This window comes from Nannospalax galili, unplaced genomic scaffold (assembly GCF_000622305.1).
Source record: "Nannospalax galili isolate Female #2095 unplaced genomic scaffold, S.galili_v1.0 scaffold525, whole genome shotgun sequence".
Lineage (NCBI taxonomy): Eukaryota > Metazoa > Chordata > Mammalia > Rodentia > Spalacidae > Nannospalax > Nannospalax galili.
The window spans coordinates 123156-132952 of NW_008353937.1; the positions used below are offsets into that span (position 1 = coordinate 123156).

The following is a 9797-nucleotide window of genomic DNA, read 5'->3' on the forward strand; positions in this document are numbered from 1 at the left end:
CATGGTCCCCAATGCAGACTCTGCACCTGCTCTCAGCTCCCTCCCACCAGCAGGCCTGGAAGAGATGGGATCAGGGAGAAGCTCATCCTCTTCTTCCACTGACAGCTGGGCCTCAGCCCTGAGCAATGCCCGGATCTCTCAGGCACATCCAGGGACAGTTCCTTCCATGACGTGATCAGGCAGACAGGACACAAAGGCAGGATAAAAGGCCGTGGGCTGAGTGGGTAAGAAGGTAGAGATGGCACTCAGGACGAGAGCAGATGTGTGGCTGGCAGGAGGCTGGCAGTGCTTGCATAGGACAAGGGCACTGGGCACCACAACAGTACCAGTCCCCAAGACGGTGCTGCCCTTCGAAGCCATACCTCAGTACAGCACCAACAAGTGGCTGAAGATGCTGCAGATCTGGAAGGATCAGGGCTATGAGAACCTGCACCTGGAGATGCACCAGGCCTTCCAGGACCTGGGGCCCATTTTCAGGTAAAGGCCTTCCTAGCCCATGCTGAGTCCAGCCAGAGCTTTCTGTCCTGCTGGTTGCCATTCGCCACTGGGCCCAGGCACTGCATCCTTAGGAAGATGGGGAGGGAGCATGATGGGTGATGGGCCTGACTCACTGGCTATGGGCAACGTCCACATGGACAGAGAGAAGCACCACTCATTGAGAGGACAGAGTGTAGGAGAGCTGAAGAGGAGAGGAGCCAGACAGACAGCAGGAGAGCCCTCCTGTGGGAAACCACAGGCCGGGGGTTGGGGGGAGGTCTCAGGAGCACACAGCCTGAACTGGTTTTGCAGAGAGCTCAGGTGGAGGGCCCACAGCCACCCAGCAGGGCTTTGTGCATCACCCCACAGGTATAACACGGGAAGAACACAGACAGTGTCTGTGATGCTGCCAGAGGATGCTGAGAGGCTGTACCAGGTGGATAGTGTACATCCCTGCCGATTGCCAGTGGAGCCCTGGGTGGTCCACCGGGAGCACCGCAGACTGAAGCTAGGCCTGTTCCTGCTGTGAGGAGACATTGGGAATAGTGGGGGAGGGAGGATTGGTGGCCTGGACACAGCATGTGGAACCTGCTGGGAGGGGGTGTGGAGCCAGGTCACTGCTAGGCATGGATGGGAACTGTGTCTTGGAGGGCCTGGGCCTGGGGAGGAGGGAAGTGGCTGAGGCATGCGCCTAGTCCTGAGCACCTGCTCTGGACTGCCCTTCCCTGGGGGTCACTCTCCTTCCTATAGGTTCCAAACTGGCCCTGGAAGGGGAGTCACTGGTTCATGGCCTGAACCAGCATATGCCAGAACCCAGTGACCAGCAGGACAGTTGCCCTGCCCTAAGGGTGCCTTAGCCCCTAGAGTTTGGGGGTAGACAGTCCTAGGGATGGGGGCAAGCAGGAGGTTGATGGCTCCTGTGGACTCACAAGCAAGCACGGAGGCTGGGGGTTCACCTGGAGAGGGAAGCAGGGCTCATGGGGCATAGGGTGGGTGAGCTGCACAGGGGTTGTCAAAGGGAGGGGAGGGCTAAAAGGGAAGGCAGGCTGTGCTGGGTCCCCAGTCCATGTCAGAGTGAATAATCTTGCTAATGAAATGGTTTAGGGAAATGGGCCTCATGGACTATTAAACTAAGGGACTGAACTGAGGGGGCCAGATGTAAATGGCAGCTGTGGGCAAAGGTGGACATGTGCCTCTGAGGGTACAGACCTTGTGCTTGTGTCCTGCACCTGTGAACTTTTGCTACATTTTTACGTAAGTGGTGCACCTTTGTAGTTCTGACCATGTGTTTGTACATAGATATGAAAGTGTCTGTTTGCATCTATGTGCATGACTATTGTATGTCCAGTTGTATGAGTGTTGGACATGTGTGGTCATGTGAATGTGTCTGCGCAGATATGCATGTGAGTTATCTACAGGTATTTCTTTGAGTCTATGTTCATGGCTGTTGTCTTAGGTGTGTGCACACACGGACATAGGTGTCCGCACACGTGATTTTCAGGTTTGTGAGCACACATGTGCACAAACATGTGGTGTGATCACAGTCAATGGTTGCAGGCTTTAGCACAGCAAGGGATAGATACTTTGTTTGTAAGGCTCAGTGTGCAAGTCCCAGCTCATCAATTCGCTGGAGAATGTCCACAGGGCTCCCTGTGCCCTGCCCTGTGGTTTGTGGATGCTGTGAGTGGTCTTCTGATATGCTTCCTGCCTTGAGGAAGATGGGGTCCCTTCACTGGGACAGGCAGATGCTACTGACTCGGAGGCCACACTGCATAGAAGGGACTGGGAGGGTGAGCTCAGCTGGGCCTTCTCCCCTGGGGCACGGAATGGACCAAGTGGGCAGAGTGTCACAGGAGAGTCCCCTTCCTCCCTCGGTGTGAATGTGCCAGGCAACAGGTGACCTTTAGTCCAGCATGTGTAGGCTGCTCTGGAAGAAGGGGTGTGGCCTCTGAGCCCAACATACCCTCTCCCCATCCCTCGGGGAGGCAGGAAGATGGGCACAGGCCTGGGCCAGGCCTTTTCTGGGAGGTCTCTGTAGCTCTGCTCTCTGCCCTGCAGAAACGGGCCTGAATGGCATTTCAACCGACTGAGGCTGAACCCAAAGGTGCTGTCACCAAAGGCTGTTGAAAAGTTTGTCCCCATGGTGGACACAGTGGCAAGGGACTTCTCAGAGGCCCTAAAGAAGAAGGTGCTGCAGAACGCCCGTGGGAGCCTCACCTTGGACATTCAGCCCAGCATCTTCAACTATACCATAGAAGGTGTGCAGTCAGAAGGACCCAGACCGAAGCACTCAGAGGGTGCCGTGGGGAAGAGGGGGGAGGCAGCCTTGAGACCAGAGACGCCTCAGCTCAGGGTACCATTGTCTTGCAGCCAGCAACTTTGCTCTTTTTGGAGAGCGGCTGGGCCTCCTTGGCCATGACATAAGTCCTGGTAGCCTGAAGTTCATCCATGCCTTGAAGTCCATGTTCAAGTCCACCTCACAGCTCATGTTCCTGCCCAGGAGTCTGACCAGCTGGACAAGCACCCAAGTGTGGAAGGAGCACTTTGAGGCCTGGGATGACATTACTGAGTATGGTGAGGGCCGAGGACCCTGGCAGAGCCATGGATCAGGGGCACAGAGGTTACCCAATTAGGACTGTGTTTATGGCTTGCGGTTTTTCCAGCCTGTTCACACTGAGGCTCCGGCTGGATTAGCCCAAATATGAGAGGGGTGGGGACAGTTGTGGGTCCTGTGGATGGGATGTGCAAGAGAATCAACCAGGAAGAGCTGTTAGGTCTGAAACTCCCTCCCCACATCTACAGCCAACAATCGCATCTGGAAGGTTCACCAGGAGCTCAGACTCGGCAGCCATCAGCACTATAGTGGTATTGTGGCAGAGCTAATGTCCAAGGGAGATTTGCCACTTGAGTCCATCAAGGCCAACTCCATAGAACTCACAGCTGGGAGTGTGGACACGGTCAGACCATCAAGTGTGAACCCCCGGGACTCCCTGTCTGTGTCTTCCAGAGCATGATAGACTTAGTCACAGTCCTAGGCTATGTCCATCAGAAAATTGCTGTCCTCAGCTGAAGGCTATTCTCAGAGGGGCCCCTGGGGGAGGGAGACCTTCAACTGAGGATGAGCCCATGAGAGGGGAGCCTGGGAGGGCAGAGCCTTGTACACATAGCACCCCAGGGCTTGGGGAGACATCCAGCTGCCTGAGGCAGGGACCATGGAGGAAGATGAAGCCAATAGGGGTCAAGACCAGACCAGGAAGGGCTCTGCAGCAGGTCTAATGCCAAGCACCCAGCAGAACAGTAATTCAACATGCACAGGTGAAGCATGGGGCAGCCCAGTGGTATCAAGAAGGGACCTAAGGGGCTGCTTCTGTGACTCTGGACACTAGAGCACTGGGCCATGGAAAGAGACTTTCTGGAAAAAGAGACTCGGTTTACTGTGGGGCACAGATCCCTGAAGCATGAGGAGGAGACTTGGGGATCTGCAACCCATTTCAGTTAGGCGCTGTGAGGCCCATGCAGAGGGATCTGTGGATAGTCAGTACCAGTCAGACACTGGGGCAGGTGGAGGCAGCTCTGAGTGTCCTTGAGTGAAGCTGAGGGTCTCCCCGAATAGCCACCAGAGCAGGCTGTGAGCATCAGACCCTGAAGGTGCTGAGGTGGTGGCCAGGACTGGGACGTCTTGGACTTTCCCTTCAGGACTGAGGACAAGGGATCAGGCTAATGCTACGACCTGGGGGTCAGGACTCCCTGGGCCCCACCCTGCTCTGGCCATGCACTTCTCCCACAGAGGGGCACCTTCAGGGCTGGAGTGCCCTTTGGGGAGGGTCGGGGCCCATGTCTGATCCTTGCTCCACTGCTGATGCAGACAGCTATGCCCTCGCTAATGACCCTCTTTGAGCTGGCTCGGAACCCGGACGTGCAGCGGGCCCTGCGGCAGGAGAGCCTGGCAGCTGAGGCCAGCATCTCTGCGAATCCTCGGAGGGTCATCTCGGACTTGCCCCTGCTGCGGGGTGCCCTCAAAGAGACTTTGAGGTAAGTGCTGGCTGCCCCTGCCTGGCTGTCCTGACCACTCTGATTTCTGGTGCCTGAGGCCAGCCATGGGATGGGGAGCCCCTCTGCCAGGAAGGCACTGTCCCTCAGCCCTTCTTCCCCTGGCCGGGAAGTGCCCTTCCTCCGGGATGCCCCTCAATGTCCTGTGGCCATCCTGACTCGTCCTTCCTGCCTGGGCTCAGCACGGGGAGGTTGGCTGAGCTCAGCAGTGCTGGGAACCACCCTCTCGTGACCAAGGCAGCCTGTGTCCTGGGGGCCTGAGGAGGCAGGTGGAGATGTGGACAGGAGTCCTGTCGGCGCTGAGGCCCCTCCCTGTTGGCTTCCCACCCCAGGCTCTATCCCGTGGGAAGCACTGTAGAGAGAGTTCTAAGCTCAGACTTGGTGCTCCAGAACTACCACATCCCTGCCGGGGTGAGTGAGAACCACACACCCACCATCACCTCTGCTCTGCATCACCCGAGGGGTTCCTGACCTTTCCCTTGTCATCATCTGCCCACAGACATTGGTCCTGTTTAATCTGTACTCGATGGGCCGAAACCCTGCAGTGTTCCCGAGGCCCGAGCGCTACAGCCCCCAGCGCTGGCTGGACAGGAGGAGATCTTTCCAGCACCTGGCCTTTGGCTTTGGGGTGCGGCAGTGCCTGGGGCGGCGCCTGGCAGAGGTGGAGATGCTGCTTCTGCTGCACCACGTGAGCAGCTCACGGTGGGGTCTGTGAGACCGACGCAGCAGGGCCTCCAAACGCAGTGTTAGGGCCAATAGAACGGGACTTGAGTCTATCTGTGCTTCCTGTGCCCCGAGTCCTTTCTAGAGCATGCTGGTGTTTGCAGAGCACCACGGGAGGGTCCTCCCTGCAGCATGGTGGCAGCATGCAGCCCCTGCTCAGGAGCTGGGCCAGCGCCCTGCCCTGCTGAGGATGCCAGATGGAGCCCTGCTTCTGTTCCAGGTGCTGAGATCCTTCCAGGTGGAGACACTGAGGCAAGAGGACGTGCGGATGGTCTACCGCTTTGTTTTGTTGCCCAGCTCTTATCCCCTCCTCACTTTCCGGCCTGTCGGCTAGTCACACCTCTTTGCTCAGGTCCCAGCCCCGCCACCAGCCTACCTCTCCCCTGACCTCAGGTCATTCTTCTTTGCCAAGGGCACGATTTCTGGGGCCGTACTGTCATCCTGCAACCCCTGCCCGAGTGGCACAGCTGACGGCCTTCTGGGTTGGCCAGGGAAGGGATCCAGAGGACCCTGGTGGCAACAGGCAGTCTCTGCTGAGGCAACGTTAGCATCTTTCCCAACAGTCACCCCAGGCTCCTAACGTGGTCCTCCAAGGTCTCAGAATAAACACTTAAATATGACCGCACTGTGTTTCCATTCTTATGGCATTAAGCACAGAACTGGCAAATTTTCACACACATGCACACACGCACACACACACACACACACACACACACACACACACACACATACACACCCCACAAATGGGTAGATGTGGGTGAAAAGAGGGAAAGAACAAGAAATGTACATATATATGTAGAGAGAGAGTGAGTGCTGACTCAGTGTCTTAAGTCAAAGCGGGCTGTCAATGGAGCTGTCCCATGTGATCTGGTGAATTAGAACAGGCATGTAAACATAGGGACACTTGCATTGGTCAGGACTGGGGCCAAGGTGGGAGTGAGAGATGAGGAGGCCTTGCTGGAATTGTGGTCCAGGGTCTGTGAGACAGAGTCTTTAAGGAGTTAGGTTATGTGAAATGAGGTCACTGGGTGTGACCTAATCCAACCCCACAGAGAACCTCACAAGAAGATTCAGGCCACAGACCCTCGGGACAGGCTCCCAGGGATGACTCAGAGAAGTCTGCCTTCTGCAGGCCTTGGAAAGCAGCGGGAAAGTCCTGCGCTGTCAGCTCCTTCGCGCACACGCCTCTCCTCTGCTCTGAAGAATAAGCTGTGTCAGAGCAGCAGCAGGTTGAAGTCCTCTGTCATCGTGGTGAGAGCAAACCAATAGGATCCACTAAGCAGCCAGCACAAAGGCTGACAGCCCCTCACAGCACGGGAAGGCAAGCAGCAGCTATGTGTGTCCAGCTCCTGCTCGGCAGAGGCTGTCCTTGGCTCTGCTGCTGGAAGCTTCGCTGTCTAGGTTGAGTTCCCGTGTGTGGCCACCCCAGGGCGAGTTCTTGGGCTGGGGTAATGCTGCCTGCTGTGACTTGGAGAAATGTCCCCCAAATCGTCCAGCTTGTGACATGGCTGTGTGGTGGTGGGGACATTATGAGGAGATGCCCAGCAGGAGGAAGTCCAGGCATGAGGGGTGTGTCCTTGAAAGGGGTGTTAGGACCCTGGCCTCAAGTCTCTGTTCCTGGGGACCACATATGAAATGAGCTGCCTCCTTAGGCATTCCCCCTCTGCCCGGGACATGCTGCCTCATCACAGGCTTGAAGCACCTGGCCTGTGGGATGTGATAATTTATGTCTTTTTAATATTAACATTTTAAAATTAGCGTACTGTTAGGGTCCGTGACTCGGTGGGTCTCTTCAAGGGAACAAATGCACAAGCATGGAGATGCAAAAGTCAAGCAGAGTTTTATTAAACCAGCTAGCTGGGGTCGACCATCCTTCCAAGATACACAGGCCTGGTTGGAGCAATCGACCCTGAAGCAACTTCAAGTAGGGATTATATAGGCTCCCACTTGCTCAAAAGTCCGCGCTTTTCACTTAACCAATAGTTTCAAATCATCAATAACTTCAAAACCCCACCACCAGTAATTCTAAAACAATGCTGCAACTCCCTTTAGGTGTCCCGGTCGGGGAGGGTGGCATGTGTGGTATGTGACTGGCGCAGCCCTTCCCTGTTATCTGCAGCTCCCCTATCTCCGGGTGCCTGTGTCTTTTCCTGAATTGGGTTAATCAGTCACAAGCAGTAAATTCAAGCAAGCAGTAAATTCAAACAAGTAAATTCAAGCAGTAAGTTCAAACAAGCAGTAAATTCCTCTTTTTCACAACAGTACAAAATACTGGATTTCATTATGACATTTTCATACGTGCATTTCATTATCATGGTTAATCTTGATTTCATTTCCAAATTTGATTCTATACATAGGAAACATAAACACTTCACAAAATTCCATTAGACTGATGTCCTAGTTTTTTCTTCATTGCTGTGACAAAACACTCTGACCAGTACCAACTTGGGGAGGAAAGAGTTTATTTATCTTACATCTCCCAGGTCACAGTTCATCCAGAAACCCAAGGTAGGAACTCAGGGCAGGAACCTGGAGGCAGGAGCTGGAGCACAGGCCATGGAGGAACACTGCTTACTGGCTTGCTCCCCTGGCCCCTGCTCAGCCTGCTTTCTTATGCAATACAGGCCCACCTGCCCAGGGGTGGCACCACCCACAGTGGGCTGGGCCCTCCCACATCACTCATCAAGAAGATACCCCTCAGACATGGCCACAGGCCAGTCCAATAGAGGCAATTCCCCAATTGAGGCTCCCTCAACCCAGGTGTGTCAAGTTGATACTAAAGCTATACAGCACAGGCTATTTAGGACTAAAGATAGCCCAAGATTGTAAATTGGCTCTGGATCTGCAACATTCCAAACTCTCCACATCATTAAAGTGTTGATCAGTTGGTCACCCCTACAGGAAGTTCAGTCCAAGCTGCATTCACAGAGGTGTCATAAACTCTGCATAGGGTGGGGGTGGGGGGCACATGGGCTGTTGGTTTGTGGGAAGAAACTGAGGCCAATTACCCTCCAAAATAAGCTTTGTTACTGTGGAAAAGCAAAACCCTCACTCTGTTATCACAACTTCCAGAGACCAGTGAGAGTGAGCCAGCTTCTGTTGTACCATTCTGCAGAAGTGGTCATCAATGTACAGAAAATGCAAAAATGGCCGATGCTTCGGTTTCACATGAAACAGTAGTTTTTATAGTCTTGCTCCTGAAAAAATTCCTACTCTCTTCTTCCCACAGGCTGGTACTCCAGAGATTACAGTCTTCTCACTTGTCTAGCAGAGCCCCTAACCAAATCCCTAGCCTCCTGGGGCTTGAGCCCCTCCCCTTTTCTGATACATGGATTCAGTCATGTTGCAGATTAACTATCTACAACTTTTCAAGTCCAAGATGTACTGAAAGAACCTAGACAGGCATCTGATAGCTAGTGTGGACGGGGGCTTGGTGCCTCCTGCTTAGCTGTGATTCTTGGATGAGCTCTAAACATACTTCATACTGAAAATGGACCATAATGATTTATTTCTTTCATTAGGAGAGAGGGTTCATGGCCACAGGGGCCGAGTTTGGGCCTTGAGATGGGAGAGCAATTGTGGAAGGGACAGAGCATCAGAGGCGGAATAATGGGACCTTGAAGGGACACAGAGGCTTTCCTTCAGAAACTGGAGAGGAGTTTCATTAGAAGCTAAAAGTGGGAAGTAGGGAGACCGCTGCCCTTTACAGCGTGACAGGGGAGGGGAGCTGAGGAGAAAGCTTCCCGAGAAAGACAGGTTCACGGGTTTTACATGCAAGAAGGACGGTACTAAGTAAGACTGCAAATGCATCTTGCAGTTGTGAGGGGCAGGTGCTGGGTTTGCTGTCCACACCACTCCTGAAGGTGATCTGTGTGCTCCGACCTTCACAGTGGGGCGCCTGCCAGATGCAGGCGTTGTGACTTGATTTTGGGGTGAGAGAGACAGCTGGAGGGTCTGTGAGGTAACAGAAGTAGCAGGCAGCTCCACAGCATGGGGGCAGGAGACCAACTCTTCATCTCCTTACAACTTGTCAAAAACAGGAAGCACAGGGCTGGAGGATGGCTCAGTGGTTAAGAGCACTGCTCCTGCAGAGGACCCAGATTCAATTCCAAGCACCTACATGGTGGCTAACAACCCTCTGACAGTTCCAATTCCAGGGGATCCTATGCCCTTTTCTGACCTCCACAGGCATTGCTTGACATGAGTATCCTTACACACACAGGCAACACACTCTGTAGAACCCTGAGACCTTCTTCATTCACCCGCTGCCCCCAATCCCCCCAGACCCCCACTAATTGCTCTTTTAGCTTCTGTAAAATGATTGGCTGCTGCTTTAGACATGCCTAGACATACCCTGGCATGCCCTGACCCCCGCCTGCTATTCCCCACCCCCTTCCAGGAAACTATAGATTAAGCAAGCCCGTGCATAAAAAGTGCCCTATAAGGTAAAAACAGAGACTCCTGGCCCCACAGGTAACAGTCAGCACATTTCACAGCCCTGAGAATAGCACCTACCAATAAGAAACTTCCAGGGCTGCATCTTATAC

General features: G+C 54.1%; 1 protein-coding gene across 1 annotated transcript; it reads left to right on the forward strand.

Annotated features, from left to right (window-relative positions):
• The first annotated feature begins 238 nt into the window (after nucleotides 1-238).
• On the forward strand, nucleotides 239-5584 carry LOC103748431 (cytochrome P450 11B2, mitochondrial-like). The gene is made up of 9 exons (XM_008851076.1): nucleotides 239-477; nucleotides 847-1002; nucleotides 2536-2735; nucleotides 2848-3051; nucleotides 3280-3434; nucleotides 4343-4509; nucleotides 4860-4938; nucleotides 5027-5215; nucleotides 5471-5584. The coding sequence occupies exons 1-9, from the start codon at nucleotides 239-241 to the stop codon at nucleotides 5582-5584; spliced, it is 1503 nt and encodes a 500-aa protein (XP_008849298.1).
• The last annotated feature ends 4213 nt before the right edge of the window (nucleotides 5585-9797 follow it).

What these genes read in the sequence shown, in the direction of transcription:
- LOC103748431 (XM_008851076.1), top strand. Translation starts at nt 239, where the DNA reads ATGGCACTCAGGACGAGAGCAGATGTGTGGCTGGCAGGAGGCTGGCAG. An exon ending in GGATGACATTACTGAGTATG is followed by an intron (nt 3,052 to 3,279) that starts GTGAGGGCCGAG and finishes CCACATCTACAG; the next exon opens with CCAACAATCGCATCTGGAAG. An exon ending in GCCCTCAAAGAGACTTTGAG is followed by an intron (nt 4,510 to 4,859) that starts GTAAGTGCTGGC and finishes TTCCCACCCCAG; the next exon opens with GCTCTATCCCGTGGGAAGCA.